The sequence below is a fragment of the Meriones unguiculatus genome, chromosome 9, assembly GCF_030254825.1.
Source record: "Meriones unguiculatus strain TT.TT164.6M chromosome 9, Bangor_MerUng_6.1, whole genome shotgun sequence".
NCBI lineage: Eukaryota > Metazoa > Chordata > Mammalia > Rodentia > Muridae > Meriones > Meriones unguiculatus.
In genome coordinates, this window is record NC_083357.1 from 47324933 (window position 1) to 47350034 (window position 25102).

The following is a 25102-nucleotide window of genomic DNA, read 5'->3' on the forward strand; positions in this document are numbered from 1 at the left end:
AGCAGATGTGTGGCTGCAAAGCAGCCCTCTGGTGCTGTGCTTCTGCCCCTTCATGGAGTTTCTACTTTGTTTTCTTTCACATTTGAAAATGAAAACAACAGCCAAAACAGTTGACTCCTATCTGTTCCCTGTTGCATAGAATGTCTGTAGACAACTGTCATGTGAAAAAGAAATTCACTAGCTTCTTCTTCTACAAGGCCCGCAGACATCCTCCTGTTCTAACTCTAGATCCCTGGCTCTTCCTCCATTCTGATTTTTTTTCTGTTTCTTCCTATTTTTCTGTTTCTCTGTACTTTCAGAGTACATAACCGCAACTGTCCATCAGGTTTGCATCATTGTCCCTGTCATTGCTTTGTCCTGCACACTTGCTTCTTGAACATGGCCGAGTGCACAGGTTTTCTACTTTCCAACTCTCACTCTCTTAGAGCTTTGCTGGAGTGCATCCAGCCAAGGATAGCAGCAGCCACAGTACTCTGGTTCCCAGATGCACCTTCTGCATGTCTATTCTGATTTCCTCTATAGTCTATATGTCAGCTTCAGCAGGAAACAATGAGAGCAGAGTTCATGGTGGTGTTTGCAGTTTGGTCTTGAATACCCTCATGCATGCCTTCTGGAGCATCTAGGCAGGCCATCGTTTTTCCCTTAAGTACTTTTTCCTTCATAAACCGGCAACCATCCACATTACTAGACCTTATAAAAGTTTAGCTTCCAAATACGTCCTGGGTTTGTAGCACCATGATTTCTGAGAAGTCTCCCTGGGGAACACATGCTGCTGAAGAAGTCCCTCTGGGAAGCCAACATCTGCTCAGGTTTCCTAATTTTCAGGGGTCAATTGGAATCGTATTGCTCATTCAAAATGCCAGTGTCCTTGCTTTTCTATTTTGTTTGGTTTGGGGTTTGTTTCATTGTGGTTTTAGGAATGGAAACCAGGGGTTTTTAGATGCCATGAAGCTCTGATTGACCAAACTATATCCCAGACTCTGTTCTCCTTTTTGCCGTGCTGATACAAGCAAGTCCTTGGATCAAATCCTGACAGTTTTTCAGGCAACAAACTGGGAAATAAAGAAGGAAGGTAATAGTGACAGATGACTAGCCCAAGAGTGAAATTCAATATTAATAGTACTGTACTGGCTAGTTTTATGTCAACTTGACACAAGCTAGAGTCATCAGAGAGAGGTCCTGAATTGAGAAAATACCTCTATAAGATCAGGCTATAGGCAATCCTGAAGGGCATTTTCTTAATTAGCGATTGGTGGGGAGGGCCTGGCCCTGGGCTGGTGATCCTGGGTTCTATAAGAAAGCAGGCTGAAAAAGCCAGTAAGCAACACCCCTCCATGGCCCCTGCATCAGCTCCTGCCTCCAGGTTCCTGCCCTGCTTGAGTTCCTGTCCTGGCTTCTTTTTGATAATGAACAGTGATGTGAAAGCATAAGGCAAATATACCCTTTCTTCCCCAAGTTCCTTTTGATCATCCTGTTGCTTCATCACAGCAATAGAAACCCTAAGACATGTAATGATGGAGAGAATTCCAGGACAGTGGATGGAAATTTCTTCCCAGGTAATGAGGCAGGAGAGAAATTCCAACTACAGAGAATAACTTGGTAGATGTGCCCAGTGGGTATGATGTACACTTTGAGTCTAGAAAGATAGTAAAAGATAAACAAGTAAGAAAGGCTGGATTACTCCACAGAATAAAGTTGGAGCTTTACTCTGTAAGTCACAGGAACTCTGCCTATAAGGCATAGCTATAGGTAGAAATGTTGAGTGAAGAATATTAAATCTGGCCTTCAGCAAGGCTTCTGCAGCATGGCCATGAAAACTAAAGTCACCTGTCACCAGGATTCTTCTCCCAAGTGGAACATATTAGGGCACACACATTTCTCTGAGAGTTACCTGTTTCTAGAACAATTTGGATTTAGAAAGGTTTTCCTGGAGTGACCTCATGCCCTTTGGGGAAGAAAAGAAAACTGTAGTTTACTGTCTTACCCTTGGGCCCAAACCAGCCAGATGTGTGACTACTTAGTGCTCTCCCCTGGCTGACCACACCTGGCTGACCACACTTAGGATCAAAGCCCTGCTGCAGTGAGGAATATGGCTTGTCGTCCAGGGCCACACAAGTACAAGTAACGCATGCTCAGCATGAGAATGGAAAACATGACAGCTTAAAATCCAGCTGTTGTGATGTAGACAGCGTTCGCGTTCTCTTGTTATTTCAAAAAGAAATCTTTAAACAGTTGTTATGGGAAGTGGCAGTACAATTAGGCAGGATATCAAGCCACAGGTTTTACAATTTTAAATGATGAATGACCAGGTGCAGGTGTTTAATAGAACAAGTACCTAGTGATATTGTTGGTATTCATATAAAAAAATGGTCAGATTTAAGCGGCTAATGTGCCCTCATAAGCTTTCAGAAAACGATGCCGTTTAAGAAGAGGTTAGTTAGCAATAGGAAATAAGGAACTGCCCCTTTTCTGGGTTCCTGACATTATTTGCTTATGATAGGCTTTTCTTTGACTCACACATTTTCTAACATCGATCCAGCCATAGAAGGATGATGTAATAGGGAAACATTTACTTTGGAATATTAAGATCCAGGTTGAAACTCCAGTCTGAACTTAAGAAATTACACATCTCGTTCTAAATCTAGCAACTGGGAGTATCGGGTGGTCTGCCCTATTCCCTATCACACAGAAGAGCACAAAACCACTTGTGATTTGCCCTGAAATATGTCAGTAGCAGCCACAGGGTATACAAACGCTTCTGCATGACCCCTTAGCAGCCATCCATTCTGTTCCTCTGGATTAGGAACAGACCTTTCCAGCCCTCGTGGTCTTAAACCTACGATACAGTAACTTCATTTGTTGTCTTATGGTTCTACATTTAAAAGCAATTCCAGCTGTTATGAGTCACATCTATACCCTTTTCTTGTTGCTATTTAAAAACAGACCTGAATGAAAGCCACTAAGAGGGGGTTCATTTATGGATCATAGCAGGGCACGGCAGGCATGGCTGCAGGAGCGTGAGACAGCTCCATGCATCCACAGTCAGGAAGCAGAGAGAAATGCATGCTGGTGCCCAGTGGGCCTCCTCCTCTTTATTCAGCTTAGGACTCCAACCCTCCTCAGTTCCACCTCTCTGGAAATGCCCACGCAGACGCGCACAAAGAGGTGTGTGTCCCGGATGAGTCTAAATCCAGCCACGCTGACGATGAAGACTAACCAACATCCAGAAAGTGCCCTGTAAAAACAATCATCACCAAGGCTCTCAGGGTCAGAAGGCCAAAAGAGTCAAGTCCTGTCCTCCTGGATGCTGTCCTGTGCTTTTACGCTGTGCTCTGTCCTCCGGGTTCCTTAGAGTCTGTCCTGAGCCATCGATCCAGAATTAGTACTTCCTGGGTCAGAGGAACATGCTCTGATTTTGCAAATAATGGAGACTCCAGGCCAACTGACCTTCTGGGTATGAGGAGCTTGAAGGACCTCCAGCCAGTCTCTTTGCGCCTTCCCTCTTTGCCCACAAAGCTGTACAAAGCCTGCTTCTTGGCACCTGGCATCATTCTGAGGAGGTTGTCCTATGTGGTGGGCACCAGTTTTAGGGGTGGGAGTGTTGTTATGGTTTTTGGTTTGTTTGTTTTTTTTTTGAGTCTGTGTGTCCTGTAGCCCAGTGGGGTCACAAAGCTACTACAGAGTGGAAGATGGCCTTGGACTCGAAATTACTGCCTTTCAAATGCTGTTCTTACAGGCACGAGTTGCTATGCCCAGAACTGTGTGCAGCCTTGTTCGCTGGCAGGTAACAGAACTTCATGTTGTCCTCCATGAGGCCATCTAGAGCTGGGCCATTTGGTTGTGCAAACACCTTTGGGTTAGTTTAGGCTTGAGTTTCCAAATGCCTCCTTGTAGGAAAGGTAGGGTGGAGTATCACTCTGGTTGCTCTTCGGGTCAGGATGGGATGGCTTTGGGGATATTAGCATCCCTCCTCCAGACCTCTGGGAACCACAAAGCTAAGTCCCATTTCTCTCAGAACCTATTTTGATTAGATTTGTCTGGATTCACTACATATCAGGGGTAGTGAATTATTTTCTTTTCCCTTTCAGGCTTACTTGAGCTATGGGTGAGAAATCAAACCTGTGTGTCTCAGTTGTGTGTTCTAAGTGCTATTGCGTCATGGTGTGCTATTTGTGCTGTGAAATGATTGTCACCATGAAGCTAACTAGAATGCACAATCCTCACAATTATGTGTTCGAATGTGCAGTGGTGCTTAGGACGAACATTCTCAGCAGATCTCAAGCACACGTCACCACAAATGACAGACAGCACCCTGCCTATTAGCCCTCCAGAACACTCACAACACGAAGCCAAAAGTTTGTACTCTGAATACATATGCTCCACACATCCAAGTAACTCCCTTTCTTTCCTTTTGAGGTGGACTTCACTTATGCATGAAATCATGTAGCCTTTGGCTTGTTTCACCTCATGTAATGACCTTCAGATTCACCCATAATGCCAAGTGACAGGCTTTTCTTCCTCTGTAAAGCAGAATAATATCCAACTGTGTATGTGAAGCACGTTTTCTTTATCTGCTTGTCAGCCATACCATAGCTACTGGGTTCACTGCTGTGATGAACATGAGAGTGCAGATGTCTCTTCAACATTAATTTCAACCTAGTTGGATTCATACCCTCTAAGTGGGATTGGAGTCTAACATTTCATCATCTGAGGAGACTCTGTGATGTTTCCATGGTAGCCATACCATTTTACCTCCCTACCAACACTGGGTAGGAGTCACTTAGAAAGATGACCTCACCTCCCAAGGGCAAAGCCCACCTTATTCCTCTACCCCAGCGTCTTCCTGAAGTGTTTATCTGCCAAGAAATATGGTGAGTCAACATTGAAGGTAAATGGTGATTAAGTTCTTTTCCCATCATCTTCATGGGTCAAATAACATGTAAACACTTAAAATATGTATCCCTGTGGTTGGTTCTGTCTACCTGTCAACCTACAGTCACAAGCCTACATCCATTTGGCCTGCAGGTGTGTCTGTGGGGGGTGGGGATTGTCTTCCTTGCCTTTCCTGGTGTGTGAAGACCCAGCCTGAAAGGAGGTGGCACGGTTACTGGGTTTAGGATTCTGAACTGTATCAGAATGGAGAAAGCTAGCTTAGCATTGAACACACATGCATTTGTTTCTCTCTGCTCTTGACTGGATGTGATGTGATTAGCTATTTTGAGTTCCCACCGCCTTGACTTTTCCTGCTGTGATGGACTGAAATCTGGAGTTGTGCACTAACATAACCCTTTCCCCCTTAAGTTGATTTTTGTTGTGGTATTCCGTCACAGCAACAGAAATGAATCTAGAACAACCTCCTTTCATAACCCATGGATTCTTTGTCCCAGTGGACAGGAAGATAGGCATGCTTCCCTGCCCCATGCCCTTATACTGTTTATTTCTTCATGTCCAGGTTCCAGGGATCTTCCCCAACACAGGGAGGTCCTCAGAGTAGGGTGATGTCATAGCCATATTTGGACCCTTCAGAATCTAATCACAGCTGACCAGCAGGAGCATGTGGTGTAGACCATCATCCTGTTTAGGAATTGAACGGGCTTACCAGAAGTCCTGGGCAGGCTCAGCGATGCAGAGGAGGAAGGCGGGGCCCGTGACTTCCTGATAGCTGATCAACTGTGAATGCAGCTGGCTGTAAAGGCAGTAAGAGAAAGAAAGGCTGGCAGACGCAGCCTGCTGATGTTTCGATCTATACCAATCCGAGTCCTTTTTCTAAATGCGTGGCCCAGAAAGGTTCAGAGGTCATTGAATATCACCCGTAGCTACACAGGGCTAGGCTCATGATTTTTAGCCTACACAGCTTCACCACAGGCATGATTCTATTTTTCGTTGAAGACAGCCATTGGTGGCTACCAGATGGGGGAAAATGCTTCCTTCCTTCTTTTCCTTTCTCTCTCTCTTTTTTTAAGACAGGGTCCCATATAGTTCATGTTTGAGCTGGCTCAGACTGGCCTTAAACTCACTATGTCGCCAAAGACAGCCTTAAACTCCTGATGCCCCTGCCTCCAACCTCCTAAGAGCTAGTATTCTAGGTCTGTGCCACTGACCCAGGGATTTGGAGTCAAACATGCTAGCAAGCATACTACAGAGCTCCACCCCCAACTCTTTATTCCCCTTATTCTTTTATTCAGATTCTTTAGTGATGCTCAGAATCTAACGGGGTTTCCTGAATGTTGGACAATTGCACTACCACTGAGCCACACTTAACATTTTCATAAATCTTAACACAGCTGAAACAAGAAGGCACGTGGTAGTGTCTTGCTGGCAGGGAGCCCCAGGAAGGGTTCCTCCCATTGCTCTTATTCTAAAAGTCACAGGTTGACGGGGTCATTTGAGGTCGAGCAGATGGTTTAAAAGGAAGATTTTTCAGATTTCTAGCCCAGCCCTTTGACCTTCCACCACAAAATGGCCCCACTGATTACTAGAGTAGCATGGGCTTGTGATGGAAGGACAGGAGGCAGTGTCCAGGTAGTGTCTGAGCCCTGATGACTTTCTTGGCCTTAGCTTGTTGCGACCGGTGGTGGCCTTGGCCTGGTCCTGAGGTCCCTGGGTAGATTGGATAAGGATTTGCCCTGGAATGATTCCATAATGACAGCACCTTCCCTAGTGCTAGAGGTGGTAGCCTTGCATAGTGAAGATGGTGGCAGCTCCAAGCTGCTTACCTGACCAGCCCAGCCTGCTTTGCAGGGCCTCGGTGACCGCCTGTGCAGAGACTGTGGCCTCCCACTTGGGGCACAGTCACTGGGGTGCAGAAGGCCCAGCTGCAGACAGTACTTTTTGGTTCATCCTTGGCTCTTCCTTCAACTGTCAAGGAAGTATCCCAGCTTTCTCACCTGAGAGGAGACAAGATGGACACCACGCCTGTGCCTCTGTGTATTGGCTCTAGGGAAGGAAAAAAAAAAGTGTACCTGACCTGGAGTTCATTCACCCCTCATGACACTTTATCCACCTTTGACTGATCTCTTCTAGGAAGGGCTCTTAGGCAGCCCAAGGCATGAATGGAATTTAAAACACAGTCTCTGTAACACTCTGGTTCACTCTGTGTGCCAAGCTGAATGTTCACCTGTGATCCAAAGTGCTGAGACTGGTACTCCAGCTGAGACTGGCATCTCTAATTCTTGCATAGAAAAATGGCGAATTCTCCCAGCTCAGCAGCCATTTTTCCAGGGAGACACTTGGAGCCAGCACCTGCAACCACTTTGTCCTTTCCCTCTTGAGTCTGTGCGGACTCTGCCAGCAGGTCAGGTTGTGCCAAGCACCTTGAACCCTCATTATCTTTAATTAGTGTTTAGGAGGTTAATTAGTGGCAAGGCTCATCTTTCTTTAATTACTTCAGCGGTTGAGGCAGGGGGTCCTCACAGCTAGCTTTGAATTATTCTGTTTGTCTTAATGCTAATTTGAATTGATAAAGACGGATGTTTACCACAGAGATGAACACTGATGGAGTGCTAGTGAGAGTTTCAGAGTGGTGGACACAGTTGTTTTTCACTGTAATTAATTTGCAGGTTTAGGGACCTTGGGGGTTTGCTATTTTAAAATAGTGCAACAGTCGAAACAGACAATGGTTTCAAACCTAATTTAAACCTGAAACCACAACAAGCAAATCTATTTGTCATGTCAGGGCAAGTTCATAAAAGGATTTAATTGATTACAAACTAGAGCTGATTAAGTTCATCAATAGATGAATAATGACAAAAACATGACGTATATACACCAGACAGAGCAAGGTCACATGTAGGAGAGTGGCTAGAACTAATGTATTGAATAAGGAAGGTAAGCAGACCCAGAGATAGAAAGACCATAGTTTTCTTATATGTAGAATTAGGATTCAAAACAGTACGATGTGAAGCCGAAGTGGGATTATCTGTAGAAAAAAGGCGGGCAGCAAGAGGGGAAGGGGGAGGAGAAGAGAGTGATCGGGAATGAATATGATCAAAGTATGTGATAGACCTGCATAAAAATGCCATAATGAAGCCCATTTTTGGGTACAGTGAATGTATGCAAACTATAAAGCTGTATGAAAAATAGGGCTGAAGATGCAGCTAAAAGAGATGGAAAGAGGAGTTGGGGATGACAGAAACTTATCTTTATCTTTCAACTCCTCTTTATATTTTATAGTGGTACCTGGTTGCCTGCACTTAAGTTCTGGTATAGGCATGATGCAACTGGTCCCATTAGTCTGAGGATTCACACCCCACACCATCAGGCCCTGGCTCAGAGGCTGACCTACATCCTTGGCTGTGTTAAAGGTGGACTGTTCTGGACAGGCATCACCACTGAGTCTCACCGTATCCCAGTTGCCCTCTAGCACCCAGTACTCTTTCTCTTCCCTGCCCAGTGGTTGTGACAGTCACACACCATAAAGGTTAACATGCTCCCCCACCACCTTCAGCTCCTTTCTTCCTTCACCCCTGGCAGGAGGTGTGTTCAGACTGAACTCTAGACCTAGGTAAAATTCCCACTCAGCAGAAAATTAGAGAGATTTGGGTGTAGGTCTGAGAAGTGACAGTGATAAGACATGGACTTAGTCATCCCATGGTCCTGGAAATCCCATCTTATATGAAATGGTTCCCTCCAGCTACATCTTGGGACATCAATGGGCCGGCTCCTTCTATCTCCTTTAGAGGACAGTGTTTGAAAGAGAATTTCCTAACATAGACAGAGGGCTCAATACCCTTCTGTTTTCTGTCTTCACTGTTCTTGTTCTTTGGTCCATCCTACATCTATTCCTTCATCCATTCATTTCCTCAACCCTCCAACCAAGTGTCCTCTTTCATTGTTTAGCTGCACTGGGGATGGAGGCCTGGGTTTGCTGATGCTCGGGGAACCCTCTACCACTCAGCTACCTGTCAGCCCAGCAAACAACTCTGAGCATCCCCATTGCACCAGGCACTCTTTCTGGTACCAGAGATAAAACCGCAAGACAAAATTCTTGTCCTGTAGAACTTAGTTCCCAACAGAGAATCCAAGAATTAATTCGAGCTACATGGTAAAAAAAAAGTGTGATCGAGAAAACAAGGCCTAGTGTGGGTGCTTACATGGAGAGGGCTGTAGAGGGCGGTGGTCAGGAGGGTAGGAGTGAGTCTCCTCAGTGGGATGAACATAGAGAGAACACAAAAGCAAACATAGAGGCCTGGAGGTAGGGGGTGACAGTTATGTGGCTGGAGCAGAGTGAGGGAGGGGGAACAGTTAGAGCTTGAGAGGAAATGGGGACCCTCAAATTTCCAACTGTGTGGCTTTGAAATAAACAGTGCGCGTAGTCCTGTTTGCAGCCCCAGAGTTGTCACTGAACTCTCTGCCTCGGCAGCTGAGTCTTCCTTCATGCCTAGCTTCTGGCTGCACAGGGAGCTTTCCTTTGCCTTCTGCTCATGTTGGCAAATGCACATCCAAGACTGTTCCTTGTCCCTTTCCACCTATGCCCCCTTAACCTACCACACAGCCTGGTATGCCCCCCCCCAGGGCCTCCTAATTTATCTGTTCCTAGTAGTCCTGTGACTCCAGCCTGACCTCCTCAAGGCTTACCCACTGTACCTCAGAGCTCAGCCTGATTTGAGAGGAGCCTTACTACCTCATTTGGGGTCATGGAATGAGGTAATGGCTTCCACATGTTGCTGGAGCTGTCATTCAAATTCTCCTTTGCCTGCTCAGCTAGCAAGGATGAAGCTCTTCCTCTGGTAAGCTTGCAGGAGGTAGAGGAGAGAGTCCTGCCCCCTCAGTGAAAGTTGTCAAGATAGCATTTCTTTGCAATGCTTAGAAAGATGTGAGGACAAGGAGACATGAGTGAAACAAAAGATTCGTTAAAAAAAAAAATGAACAGGGATTTTTTTACTCACCTTTGGAGATTATTGTAGATTCCCATGCAAACAAGGAATAATGCAGTACCACAGGCTCCTTTCCCCACATTCCCCCAGTGGTAACATCATCCAAAGCCTTAGTACAACATCACAATCAGTCACTGGCATGGTCACCACCAGAAATTTTTCATCGTACCAGGGTCTCTTGTGTGGCTCTTTTGCATCCGCCAGCTGCTGCCCTCATGACCCCAGGCAGCATTGAGCTGTTCTCCAGTGTGGCAATGTTGTCACTTCAAGAGCAGTAAGTATGTAAATAGAATCACATCATGTGTTCCTTTTGTGTGGTGATATTCCACACGCACATAATTCCTTCCAGTTTGTTGCTCTATCACTATTTTTTTCTCTTTATTGCCAAGTAATATTCCATGATTGTGATTTAACTGTTCATTCGTGAAAGGACACGTCAGTTCTCAGTTTGGGCCTGGAAAAGTGTCAAACACTTATAAATATTTCCTCACAAAACTTTTGAGAGCATTATCTTCTTTTCTGTGGGATAAATGTCCAGGAGTACAGTAGCTGTGTTTATGGTAGCTACATATTTCTTTTTTAAGATTTATTCATTTTATATCCATTAGTGTTTCGTCTGAATATATTGTGTGTGCATGTGTGTCCGGTACCAGCAGAAGACAGAAGAGGATGTCAGATCCCCTGGAATTAGAACTGTAAAGAGTTATAATGTGGGTGCTGGTAACTGAACCTGGCCCACTGTGAAAGCAACACCCATCTATTTGTTAATATCCTATTTATTGATGCTTGATTTTTGAGTCAGGGGATCACTCTGTAACCCTGGCTTGCTGGAGCTCACTGTGTTGACCAGCTGGTGCCTGAATTTACAGGGCAGTCCTGCCTCCTCTCTAAGTGCTGGTGTTATGGCACACAGCACCACACCGGGCTAGCTGTCTGTTCTGAAAAGCAGCCCTTTCTTTAGCTCATGGTTCTGTGGGTTGACACATGGGCCACAGTCATCTGACTCAGTGTTTTGACGTTGAGTACAAAGGCAAACACCATATTTTCACAAGCATATTTTCACAAGATAACGTTTTACAGTGAGGCCATGCCATCTTGCATTTCTGGTGGTGGCACAGCTGGAACCCCTGCAGTCCTTGAGCACAGCCCCTGATGCCATCTTAGTATTATTTTGGCCATTGTCATAGGTGTTCAGTGATTCCTTGTGAGTCCAAGTCACGCTTCCCTGACAGCCCGAGCAGGCCAAGCTTCTGCTTGCGTGCCACCCAGATCTTTCATGCTGAGATGTCTTTCATGCCTTTTGTTCATTTTCTAGCTGGATTCTATGCTGTTACTGAGTCCTGGAATGTCTTAATATAGTCTAGATACTGGCTCTGTGGCAGTTATGTGGTCCACAAGTGCTGTCTTCACTCGGAGGCCTGCCCTTCCAGCCTCGCAGAAGAAAAATCATGAATTTCATTTGGGTTATGCTCTTGGTGACAGGTTGAAGAACTCTTTGTCCCATCAACCTATATTGCACACACCGCGAACCTGTTTTTTCCTTAAAGTCTTCTGTTTTTATACTTTGCTTTAAAGTCCGTGTTGCATGTTAAGTTATTAACCTTGTATAAGGGTCTGTGTATTAAGATTCCTTCTGTTGTTGTTTTGCTTTTGTTGCTTGTATGTACATGGTTTCTCCAGAACCATTTGTTAAGACTTTTCGTTCGCTGACTTCCTTTGCTCATTTGCTAAAAGTGAAGTGGAGGATGGAGGTGCAGCTCTGTGGCGGAGAGCTGACCCATATGTGAGGCTTTGGACCGCCTCCCCACCATGATATAAAGGAAGAAGGCAGCAACATGGGGAGGGCTTGGGGAGGAGTTCTTGCTTTGAGGTTATTCTACCCATTCTGTTTTTCTGTTCCATCTATATTTGTGTGCTTATAAAACCCATGCCAGGGCCGCAGCATCTGGATAACTATATACCATCACCATCTTTGAATCAGGAAGACTGTTATCTCCATTGTAGTATTCTTTTCCAGAAGGATTGTTAACAGTTGTTCATGCCTTTCCATATTTAGTATAATCTTCTTTTTGCATCTGTCTCTGTGTATGATGTAAATGTCTATATGTGTGTATGCTCATGCGTCTGAGCAGGTACACGTGTGTGGAGGCCCACAGCTGATGTGGTATGTCTTCCTTAACCATTCCACACTGTATTCATTGTGGCAGAGTCTCTCGGCTGAAACCCAGAGCTGGTTCATATGACTAGTCCAGCTAGGCGGCTTGCACTGGGGGTCCTCTGATGCCACCTTCTCAGTGCTAGGACTGCAGTGGCCCAGCACACACCCGCATTTTATGTGGGTTCTGGGATCCCAACTCCTGTCCTCCACTTGCTGCTCCTCTAGAAAAAGCACATTAACCACTGAGCCAGCTCCAAGCACTATTAAGCATCGCCTTGCCTGGGCTACAGAAATGTTGGGGCTTTGATAGAGAGTGTGCTAAACTTTTGCCATATTACACTGAGGGAAGTTAATGGCTTCCTAGCAGTCAGTTGTGATCCATGCAAATGACAACTCTCTCCAAAGTCATTTAGATCTTTGACTTAAGTGTTGCAGCTCACAGAATGATAAATGATTTGTTAGCTTTGCATATGAGTATTTCAGATATCTTTGAGCAGTTGAAGTTGTGTCTTCTTAACTCCAGAGTTCATGCGTTCATCACTACGCTGCTAACTTTGCGTTTCTGCACGTCTGTATCATGTGACTTTGCTGAGGTCCCTTACGCTACTACAGATATTCTGTCTGAATGCAGATATGTATTTCCGGACATTTTCTAGACAATCTGTCATCTATAAATGTGGGCACTGTTATTACTTATATCCTAACCCCCCCTTCTTTTTTGCTTTTCTTGTTTTATTGTACAGTCCAGAACGTCTAACACCATGTTAAATAAGAATAGTGAGAACAAACAACTTTACTATGTTCCCGGGGGAGAAACATTCGGTCTTTTTCCACTGAGTATGATATTAGCTGTGGGGCTTTTTTGTAGATGTTTTTCTGACAAGTTAAAAAAAAAGTTTCCATCTAATCTGCTATTTTTGTTTTAAAATCATGAATGGATGTCAAATTTTGTAAGATGCTTTGCCTATAAAAACAAATACTGTGATTTCCCCGGCTCTTTTAGCCTATTAACATGGTTCTTTTATTTATTTCTGTATATTGAGCCATCCCTGTATCCCCACTATAAAACATGTTTTTATAGTGTTTTATACTGTCACTTATTTGTTGTGATTGTAAGTTATACCTTAGAATTACTTTTTAGCGCTTTGCTTCAGGCGCTTCATTATAGATATATAACTGTTTACACTACTGGCAACTTTGTCAGTTTTAGTGAAGCACAGAAACATTATTTCCTCTTTTATCCTTTCTTTATCTTCATTTATAATTATTTTCTCATCATATATCAGATTGTGCATACTTTCTACTTAAGCTCATCCAGTATAACTTGGAGAATTGAGGAAGAGAGGAAAAACTCATTCTCTGTGATTTTTTTTCTTCCATCTTATGTCCCAGTCCCTCTTTTTTTATCACCTCCTTCTTGGGTGTAGACATGTCTTTAGCTACAAATTCCATTTTCCATTTGAGAATGTCTTCTTTCTCCTTGTTTCTGAAAGGAAGTTTCCCCTAGGCGTACAGTTCTTTGGTTGGCTGGCTGGCTGCTGCTCTCCAGCAGGGAGGAAAGCTGTTCCTCTTCCTCCAGGCCTCAGTAGTTTTTCAGGAGAAACACATTAACATTCCAATTAGCCTATAGATAAGATGTTGTTTCTCAGGCTGCTTTTGAGATCTCCCCTTTATCTCAGCCTTGATAAGTTGGATTAAATCCTTTCCTGGCATGCATCTCCTCAGTTTTCCCCTCTTTTGGAATTTGCTTTGTAAGTTCAGCTTTCTCAACAAGTTTGGGACTCCTTTCAGACATTATTTCTCCCAGCGCCGTCAACCCCAAAAGCTCTGTCCTGTCCTGCCTGTGACTCTGAAGAGAGAGGAATGTTAGATCTTCTGTCACCACCACCCCCAGGTCCCCAAGACTCTTCCGGTCCTTTTGGTCTCTTTTATCTCTTATTCAAACTGGGTGATTTCTACTATTCCATCTTCTTCTATCTCTTGGCTGTTTCTACTCCCCTACCATTTTTTCCCATTAGCCCATCCACTAAAGTTTTTATCTCAGTTATTACATTTCTCAGTTCTAAAATTCTTTTATCTTCGGGCCAAATTTTTTGTTGTATTAAATTTACTCATAGTTGCTTATTGAAGCTGTATGTGGTGTGTGTGTGTGTGTGTGTGTGATTGTCATAGCACTTTAAAGTCCATTAGATAATTCCACCATCCCTGTCATCTCGGTGATAAATTCTGGACATTGGAGACCCTGTATTTTATGGCAGCCTATACCAGTCTTGGGATAGAAATAATGACCTCTGCTGGTGCCTGGTTCCTGGTTCTCCATTTGAGCAACCCTGACTCCCGGTGAGCAGGGGCCAGAAAGCCTTCACACTGTCCTGGCTTAAGGTCCACTTCCAGCTCCCTGTGGGGATCCCCTGTTCTCCACTTCAGAGGCTAACACAGCACTGGCTGTCATTGAGGATCACAGCTCTCTGTTTGCAAGAAGTGCTGTTGGACAGCCTCTTGACTGTTTCTTCAGACAGCAAGCCTAGGCTTCCTCTCAGTCATGGCTGGCATGGGTGGGAGAGAATCACACATTTTTCTAGGGTGTCTGGCTCAGATAAAGCAGCTAGAGTTGGAAGGTTATCATCTTGCTGTGCTGTGCCTGTGGCTAGAGTAGACTGAGCTCCTCTTTATCTGTTCTTGTGAGCACTTGGGACTATGAGATCTGCAGCTCTAAGTCTGAGGTATGAGGTCAGTGGAAACTTGGGTTCTCATGCTGTTGTTTCTTGAGGATCTTCCTTCTTCCCACCATGTTTTCAGGCTCATGAGGTTTGCTTTGCACCTGGAGTCCAGAGTCATCAGCTCCACTCAGCAAGGAGTATTTGGGTGCATGCCCTCCATCTTCCCCTTCCTGGAAGCAGAGGTCTCTCCACGCAGGGATCTGACGTGATGGTTGTTATTTTTCTGAGCTAACAGGTTCTGACAATGTGTTACCAGTCTTTACCAGCCTTTTGGCCATTTCTCCTGAGGCTACTGTTACAGGACAGATGAGCACTGGCTGCCAGCATATGTATGTTTAGTTTTGAACTTTCCTCCTAACCTCATTGGTTTGTTCAAGTTGCCATCCCAGCTGTCAAGCACACAGAACAGGACAACACTTTCAAATGCTGGCGGTACCTCTGCCCTCTTTTGTTGGAGCCCCCCCTCAGTTTTTCACCCATGGCCAGCCATCGTTTACCTCTGCCCTGACTGTAGGCCATGTGGACTGGCAGACACAACTTGTTCTGAGGCTGAGAACCGGTTATTTTCCCCTTTATTCTTCTTACCCTGTTGGTACTGTGCTTCCTAGACAAATTCTCCTTTTGACAAGAATTCACCCAAACTACATTGTAAGAAAATAAGATTTTCTCAAACACTCAGAAGCATCCTGAGAGCTTGTCTGGGATCAAGGAAAGTAAGTACCATGCCACTGCCAGTCTCTGTCCCCCAGGTCCCCAATTCTGATAGGCAGATGGGAGCTGAGTCCACAGAGGACAGGAAATATTGCCTTCTTATTTCTGGAATGGAATTTAGATTGTCCATTAACCTTGTTACCCGCTCAGCTATACTGGCCTCCTACAACACCTTGCAGCCTGAATTTTAAAAAAAATACAGAGTTTATTCTCTGCAAATTCAGACTTTTCCTCACAGTCTCAACATTGGGAATGAGCCCTCCTCCTGAGAGACAGGAGATATTCTGTGGTTTTCAAAGAATAATACAGAGGAGTTGATTTGGGCCACTTTGGCAAACCTGCTATGGCCTGAGCTTGGCACTGTCCTAGAAGACACACGAAGAGGCAAAGACTAACAAGATTATGTCATAGGTACACATTAGAAGAGGACTAGCTGTCACAGCGTAGTGACATGACACATCATATTGCTAACCAAGTCCTCTGCTCAGCCTGGGGCAGGCCCTGGAAGAAATGCAGGAAGACAGTCTCTGAGGGACCTTACTGTACACATAAATATCACAGTCTAAGACCATGGGTGCCCTGATCAACAGGATGAAATGGAAGAAATGACCCAGAGAAGGTTCTAGACAGCTCTCAGAGCACTAAGCTCTGAAGCTGCTGCCTTTGGAACAGGAAGTGGATCAGCTTTTTGCTAGAAGAATGGGTTTTGGGGAAACGCAAGTTTGATTTCAGATGTGAAGCTTTTAGTTGCTTCTGAGGTATATTAGTCAGTGTTCTCTAGAGTAACAGAACTTATAGAATATATGTATGGGATTTATTGAATGACTTTTTGGCTGTGGTCCAGCTAATCCAGCAATGGATGGCTATTAATGGAAGGTCTAAGAATCCAGTTGTTCAGTCTACGAGGTTGGATGTCTGAGCTGGTCTTCATTCTACTCTGGATTCATGAAGAAGTAGGTTCTAATGCCAGTGAAGAAATGGACTTGCCAGCAGGGTGATAGCAAGCATGCAAAGAGCTGAAGCTTCCATGTCCTTCTATAGGCTTTCAGCAGCATGCATGGTCCAGATTAGCTCTGGATTAAAGACTTGTATTAAAGCTATGTCTTCCTACCTCAAAAGATCTGGATTAAAGGTGTGTCTTCCCACCTCAAAGATCCAGATTAGAAGTAGATCTTCCTGGTGTTGGAGAGATGGCTCAGTGGTTAAGAGTGCTGTATGCTCTTCCAAATGGACCTGGGTTCAATTCCCAGCAGCTCACATCTGTTTGTAACCCCCATCCAAGGGATCTGACACCTTTACACTCATGCACATAAAATAAAAATTAAATAAAAGAAGTGGATCTTTCCACTTCAAATTAAGCAAAAATCACTCACAAGTGTTCTCCCCTTTAGATTTTAGTTAATTCTAGAGGTAAGAAAGTTGACAACCAAGAATAGCCACCACCTAAGGCAAGTGAGACTTCCCAGAGCCTTCAGAGTTGGTCGGTATCTGGCTCTGCCTGAAGGGAGGGGACCTATCACAGTCATCTCCATGTTGTTCTTATGGCTGGTTTGGTTTTGGGGGTGTTGGGGATGAACCCAAGGCCTTGAGCCTGTTAGGCAAGTCCTGTACACCTATGCTTTCAAGAATGGCCAGCAGCTAATTTAAAGATGAGCTTCTAAAACTCCTCATATGTTTGGGATTTTGTTATAGCATCTTCTGTGAATCTTATCAGCTGTGGGATCTGCTGCAGGGAGGTGAAAACAGGCCAGTACTCACTGGCTGCCTTGCACTCCTGCGCTTAGGCAGCTTCCAGTCTTGTGTGATTTTCATTGGGGGGAGGAAGCGCTTCCTAAGAGAAATGTGGATATGAGAGTTTATTTTTCTCCAGCACAACCCTTCCCAGTGTGCCCCTCCTTCCTCAGACTGCTTATTTTCCAGGACAGGAACATAACACCTCCTCCAAGGTATGTCAGCTTCTAAAAAGGGCCCGTTTGTGAGGACTTGTCAGAGCTTCAGTTTCAACGTCATTATTGAGGAGGCACCAAGACTGCACGTAGCTCATAGCTAGGCTGAGTTTGTGTTTACCCAACACCTTCCATTCCAGTAGATCCCAGCTAGCATAGACAACACTTTACTTCAACACCCCCGCAATGCTGGAGAAATGAGCTGTAAAGATGCCAACAGTTTGGAGAATGTGAGGGAACTGGTCTTGAATCAAGACCTATTCCTCCTTTATTAAAATTTAATTTTTCTGTTTTCGGTTGTGATCCAATTTATGTAATTTAGACTTTGTCATTTTAAAGTCTACAGTTCTGTGACATTTGCAATTACAATATTAAGAATTTTGCCAGTGTCTCAGAACATGTTTATTTCCCTAAGGGGAACCCATCATGCTTTAAACACCCAGTCTTTGCTTCACTCCACCTGCCCTGCAGCCGCTGGCAGCCTACGCATGTAGTTTTCAGTCTGTCTTCATATAGTTGCCTACTGTTGGTACTAGTTTTTCCAACAATACTTTATTTGGGGCTTCCTTAAAGCTTATACTTTCCTTCCAGCCCCCCAGCACCAGGTAGGAGAAAAAAGAAAGCTGGAAGGGAAAGGAGACGTAGCCCTCTTTACTTCTCCCTGTTGGGTGGGACTGTAGGAGTCTTTTGGGAGCAACACCGATATACATCGTCAGGAAATCCAGAAGTCCAGGTAACCAGCAAACCAGCAAGCCAATAAGAGAGGCAAGCAGCCCTTCTCTGTCTCCTCCAAGCCACTGCCCTTTTTTTCCTCTAGGCCGTCATTATTTATACCCCTCAAAGTCCTCAGAATTCCATGCCCTGCATGAGACAATTAACAGGTGTGGCCAAACTGAAATTCCCCCACTTGGAATTATAACAAAAACATGTTTAACATCTCATAAACCAAAATGTCTACAACAGCCTACTCTGAAAATTTCATATACCTGGCCTTTGGAACTGGGTATGTTTTCAAAGCATGTCTGTGTGTATCATGGATCATGGCTGAATTCCTCTATAGCACAGATTAATATTTTTTTCATGGATGTGACACATTTTATTTATTTATTCATTCATCAGCTGATGTGTATTTGGTTTCCACCCTTAGATGTCTGTGAATAATGGTGACTATTGGTGTGCAGGTGTCGTCTGAGTCCATCTCAGCTGTGAGTGTGTGTCTAGGAGTTAGGGTGTCTAGGTGATATTGTTGATTTAGGCTAACCTCCTGAGGGGCAGTGGCTCTGCGTTCTTGTAGTCCCATCAGTGATATAAGAGGGTTCCAGTTTCTCCACACTTTCTCCACCCCTCATCTTTTCCTACAAGTTTGTTTTGTTTGCTGTATTCATAGCCATCCTTGTGGGTGTGAAACAGTGTCTCATTGTGGTTTTGATTAGCATTTCCCAGTCACGAATACATTGCCAATCTTAGCATGTATGTGCTGACCGGTGTGCTTCTTCATTGTACAGAAATTCATTCAAGTCCTTTGTTCATGTTTCAGTTGGATTGTTTACCTTTTGCTGTTAATTCATAGGAATTTCTTATGTAGTCTAGATACCAGGTCCTTATCAGATATGACTAAAGAGCAAATGTTTCTCCCACTTTGTAGTTGCCTTTTGCTCCTTTGTAATGATCTGTTGTTTGGTTATTAACATTTATTATTGATTTATCTTTTAGTTAAGCAGCAGTTACTCCTAGATCAGCTATGTGCCCAAATCACCACACAGAGACTAGGATTTACTTAATTAACCTAGAGATCAATGCTGGGCGATAGTTACTCCATCCTAAACCTCCAAGCCTGTATAGTTTCCTCCCATCCAGATTTTCCACATTATACTTGTCATATATTAGGTCTGGTTCTTCTCTCCTCTGGCTCAAAGTCCTCTCCTTCCCATCTCTCCTCTCTGACTCCTCCCATTCACTTATTTCTCCTCCCCTCTGGACCAGGATGTTCCACTCTATTCTCTCCATTGCTCAGCATTGGCTGGTTGTTTTATTGACAATACAGAGAACAAATGATGGCATGTTTACACAAACTTGAGACACGTGGTGCTTAGAGTAAACATCACAATGCTATGTCCAGATTGAAACCAGATAGTGGGGTAGAGAAATCAGCATTTGAATGAACAAGGTTAAATTGTTTACATTCCATAAGAACAATATACCAACAATAACCTTTTGATATTTTAACTTGATTTTTTTTTTTTTAGATTTTTAAAATTTCATGTGTGAGTGTTTGACCTGCTTGTATGTTGTATGTGTGCCACATGTGTGCATGGTGCCCAAGGCCAGAAGAGGGCCTCCAAATCCCCTAGGACTACAGTCATGGTGATTATGAACCATAATGTGGTATGGTATCTAGAATATATAAGAAAATCCTATGAATGAACAGCAAAAATATACACAATCCAACTGACACATGAACAAAGGACTTGAATGAATGAATTGAATCCTGATCCTCTGCAAGGGCAATGGGTGGTCTTGACCACTGAGCCATCTCCTCAGCCCAACTTATTCTTATTTTTTGTTTGTTGGTTTGGTTTGGGGGGGGGGTGTTGTTTCATTTGTTTTGTTTTGTTTAGACTGGATCTTGCTAGGCTATTTTGCCCAGGTTAGCCTCAAATTTCTGGAAGTAATACTTGGTTCTCAGCCTCCAAGTAGCTGGAATGATAGGTGTGTACCACTGTGCCCAATTTAAAGGTTTTAATTTTCGTGAAATTAGTTCTTTTCTTTATTATTTGTACTTTGGGTAAAAGCAGGGCTGTGATCAGCACAGATGCCCTCAGGCTTCAGACTCTTAAGGTACTTGAGCTTTCTGAAAATAGTGGGGACGGGGGCATGGACTTGTCTGCTCAGAATTCCAGCTGCCTAGACTAAGTGCTATAGTGAGGGCTGACACCTCTCTGTTCTGGAGCTGCAAATCTAAACCAGAAATGCCCATAGGGCTGAAATCTGCAGTCTCTCCTTGCCTCTGTCTGGCACTCACATGGACTTCCCTCTGTGTGTGTCTCAATCTCGATCTCCTTTTTTTATAAGGATCAGGGCCCATCTGTATGTCATTTTACCCTCTGTCCAGGTCTGATCTCCAAGTGCAATCCTGTTCAGGGTTTGGGCTTCAACATGTTGAGAGAGGTGAAGGAACGAGATAGAGAGATATCTGCCTAGTATGAAGGGGCATATGTATTGCCCCTGGGAGAGGAACAAATAAATAAACCTTGTGGACACAGGAGGCCCCTCTGCCTCATTCTGTCAGTCTGAAGCTACCTGGATCCTCAGAGAGGTGTTGGAGTGGCCTGGGTCCTGACCCTCTTTGCTTTCTTGCAGGTTGAATGAGCGCGACCGTCTGATCAAGAGGCTGAGCAGGAAGACACCCCCAACTCTCTTCCGTGCAGGCTCCATCCAGCAGTGTGTCACCCGTAAGTGACAGTGGGTAGCAGAGGGCGGCAGGCTGCAGGGTGAGTGGGGCAGCGGGCCCAGGAAGGATGCCACTCCTGGCAGTGAGCAGACTTTCTGAAAGCTGAAAGTTGGGTGCTCAGAAAGAACACGTCCTGATGGCCCGCTGGGCAGTGCAGCTGAGCTCTGCCTGTCAACTGAGGCTTTCTCAGTGGGGAGAGAAGGGTAGTCATGTCACCTGTCAGCACGCCACTCCTTTTTCTATTGCCCACAGCCCCTAGAAGAATATGTAGCACATCTAGGAGTGCACAAGTATCAGAGGCTCAAACAGAGAGCATCCACCTGCCACAGGTGGTAGTGCTATGCCGTGGCTTCTAGGTCATCACTGTGGCTTCTAGGTCATCGCCATGGGATCTGGGTCACAGTCATATCTCTGAGCAAAGGTGGAGGTCAAGGTATGAGGACTGATGAGATCCTCCAAGGAAATCAGTCCCTTCTGGACTCAAGCTGCAGGGGTCCTCCTCTAGACCCACACTGTCTTGCCACTTTACCTCTCTGTGTCCACATCTGTAAATGGGAACACTGTGAGAATGCAGCCAGGGTTATTGGGAGGATAAAATGAGATCATATAGATATAGGGTTCTAGGAGAATGTTGGACCTAAAGAGTTCAGTAAGTGCTAAGTATTGTGGTTATTATTCAGTTAGCTGAGTAACTCTGGAGAGCGCATGTATTTCTCAAAGTTTCTACTTTTTTCCTCTGGGACTTTGCCTGTCATCCCAACACTCAGGGAGGCAGAGTCAGGCAGATCTCTATGAGTTTGAGGCCAGCCTGGTCCACAAAGCAAGTCCAGGACAGCCAAGGCTACACAGAGAAACCCTGTCTTGAAAAACCAATTAACCAACCAAACAAACAAACAAAAAATGATTATATGATATCCTTAATACCTTCTCACATGAAATATAGAAAGCCCTTAGGATGGATGCATCCACATTGTGGTCCACACGGCTTCCCTAATGAATGTCTCAGAGTAATCAGAGAAAGAATATGTGCACCCACATAAGGAAGGAGACTGAGGCAGGAGGATCACAAGGCCAAAGCTACTTGAGCTACAAAGTGAGCTCAAGACCAGCCTGAGCAATTCAGTGAGATCCTATCTCAAAATTAAAAGTGAGATGAGGGAGGGCTGGAGACAGGGCTGGGTGGCAGACCTCTTACTTAGCATACACAGGGCCTAGGTTCATTCTTCAGTATCAAAACCAATTACATGTGTTCACATATGTCCAGGGGACAACTATAACTGTCTTAACAACACTTGAGTCAACACTTGAAGGGAAAAAAAAAGTGTACTGAAGAAATACAAGAAATAAGACAGTTTGTAATGTCATGCATGCCACATTTATTTAAAAAAAGAAGAAAAAAAAAAACCTTTATGGAGGGCTGGAGAGATGGCTCAGCAGTTAAGAGCATCAGCTGCTCTTCAGAGGACCCAACCTCAATACCTAGCAACCACACCATGGCTCACAATTATCTGTGACTCCAATCCCAGGGAATCTGACAGCTTCTCCTGGCCTCTTCAGGCACCCAGGCACCCAGGCAGCATAGACATATGTTTAGACAAACACTCATACACAACAAATAAAATTGTTAAAAATTGTAAACCCTCAGTGAGTAGGACTAGAGCCTGTTAAATAACTTAGAGTGTTCCTGCCATTCACAGCCAGACTTTCAAGCACTCAGAACTCGGGTCTCAGAAGGGCTCTGTAGCTTCTCTGAGCTTTGAATGTCCCCTCCGACTGTCCTGCTGTCACAGACCTCACCTCTCTGCGAACCTGAGAGACTGTAATCTTCAGTGCTCAGCCATTACCATGGTTTGTATAAGGGGCAGAAAATTAAGAAGTCAGAACCTTTACTAATGATTCAAATTGGGCTCAGTCATCACGACATAGCCCTCATAACTGAATCCTGTGGCAAGGGAGGGAGGGAGGGAGAGAGAGAGAGAGAGAGAGAGAGAGAGAGAGAGAGAGAGAAAGTCATACACACATCCCTGACTCTTGCCGTGTGATATCTTGTGCCACCTGGGACCCTGCCAGCAAGCCCATCACTCAATCTTTAACTTCCAGGTCTGAGAGATGAAATAAATCTTCTTGCTTTATAAGATTCTCAGCTTTGAATGTTTCATTATAGTAACAAAAAATTAGAGTAATACAGTTCTTATGACCTGCCAATGTGTGCAGTATTAATAACTGAGATCAGTGTTTCCTGCACAGTCTAAATTTCATCATCAACCCCGTAATTTGCATCCTCTCTGAAACTCTTCTTTCATTAAGCTACTATTACATCTCAGGTTCAAAGGAATAGAATGTAAGAATTTTATTCTGAAATTGGGAGGTGGGGGAATGACTTGACTTTATCAGATTCACCAAATGTTCCACCCCAACAAGACAAAACAATGAAGAAATAAACTGTACGCCATTCTGTCTAGAAGCAGGAGCCAGGAGGATCACAAATGAGTTAGAGAATGCTTCCTCCCGGTCCCCCATCCCCATCAAGACAAACAAAAGCCGCATGTGCAGAGAGCTGGAGCTTCCCTTGACTCCCCCATAGGGATGCAAATACCAGTTAAATGCCCCTCCTAAAATAACCTAGAAAGAAATCCTGCTTCCTGGTCAGACTTGGGAGCTGCCAGATGGTGAGTCAGTGAGTGACCCCGGGACTTATCTTTTCACTGGACCATCCTAACTCTCACCCGGCCTGGTTTCTAATGAGAAAATTTCTGCCAGGGAAACCCTTACCCCTTCCTAGGGTAAATCTTTTAGGATAAGTCTTTCCTCCTTCCTTCCTTTTGTTTTGTACTCAAAGGTAACCTGAAATTTACGGTAGGCAAATTCTCTACTCCTAATCTAGTCCCAGCTCTCTTTTTACTTTCCATCTCGAGACAGGTTCTCAATCTGTTGCCCCATCTGGCCTTGAACTTGCCAATCTCCTGCCTCCAGAGGGGCATTGGGTCATGCTCTGCTCACCTGAGAACAGGTTCAGATGACAGTGTTTGCCTACTTCCCTGAAGAGAAGCCTAGAAACGTTCACTCAGAGTTACTGAGGCAGCCCCTTTCCAGCCCACAGGACCCCTTTGTAGCCCTGAGATTAAGATTCTTCCAGAGTTGGGTGTCCAAAAGGATACCCCTAACTAGTCTTTATAATTCGTTTACTTAGGTTTTGATAACCCTACTAATGTTTATTTTTAATGTCTTAACATTTATTCATAACTTTCATTCATAACTCCTTACACACACACACACACAGCCTATAAATGATTAGGAATTTTCCAAATTGGACTGACTGTTGAGACAGGCTCCTTTCTCTATGGCCTCCCATACAGAGGCCTCCCCCTCCAGAGTGTAAACTAGAAAGAAACAGGTCAGGGCAAGGCTGCAGCCATCATAAGATCAGCCAAGGATGTTTCCTGGAGTCCATAGGAAGGGCTAGAGCTGTTAGAGGGAGGGCATGCCTGGTCCTAGGCCATTTTCTCTTATGGAGAAGCAATCCCCAACCCAGACAGCTTCGAGAATCCAAGGTTACAAAGCCTGGCAAAGCTGATAAAAGATAAGTTCCCTTTTGTGTCCCCAGTACTCCGGCCATCTGGTCACCCTCCACGATAGATGCCTGGACAACCGAGAGTGCCATCTTCTCAGAGGGAGCCCAGTGGTCCTCTCCCCTCTTACCTCAAAAAAGCTTCTAGAATCTCCCTGGGAGGCCCGTCCTTGATCACAATGACATTTTTCAGAATGAAGTGTCACTCTGGTGGGTTGCAGCAGCCGCAGCCACAGTGGAAGTTGGAGGCATCATTCCAGCAGCACATCCCAAGCAGGGACAGCTGCTGGGACTGATGACCCTCGGGGATCCACAAAACCTTCCTTGTTGGAAGATGAGAGAATGAACATTGTCAAATGTAACCACAGTAAGCAGCCTTGCTACCAAAGGACACACTGGTTTTCTTTTACTAGGTTTTACTTTGAACCATTCCAAGGAAAGGCTGTCCTCTTGGACCGCAGTAAGAATGCCTCACAAAGCACACCTTGTGTGTGATTCGGGCAGGGATCTGGACAGAGGAGGCAGAGGGGGAGGAGCTCCTCCCATTCCCACAGAGCTCTCCAGCAAGCCATGGCCCATTTCTCAAAGCTCTTTGGCAACAGAGATGAGCCACAGCCTTCCCTCCTTACCTCACAGAAGCAGGATGTGTGGAGCAGGGCCATCTGTGTGGACA

The 25102-nt window shown here is 44.7% G+C and overlaps 1 protein-coding gene across 4 annotated transcripts in view; it reads left to right on the forward strand.

Moving 5' to 3' along the window:
• The window catches only part of Atp8a2 (ATPase phospholipid transporting 8A2), a 512095-nt gene that overhangs the window by 478249 nt on the left and 8744 nt on the right, over positions 1–25102 (forward strand). For all 4 annotated transcript variants that reach the window (XM_060391096.1, XM_060391095.1, XM_060391093.1 and 1 more), the window contains exon 36: positions 20771–20862. In XM_060391096.1, coding sequence (XP_060247079.1) covers positions 20771–20862 — 92 coding nt within the window. The remainder of the gene's footprint in view (positions 1–20770; positions 20863–25102) is intronic.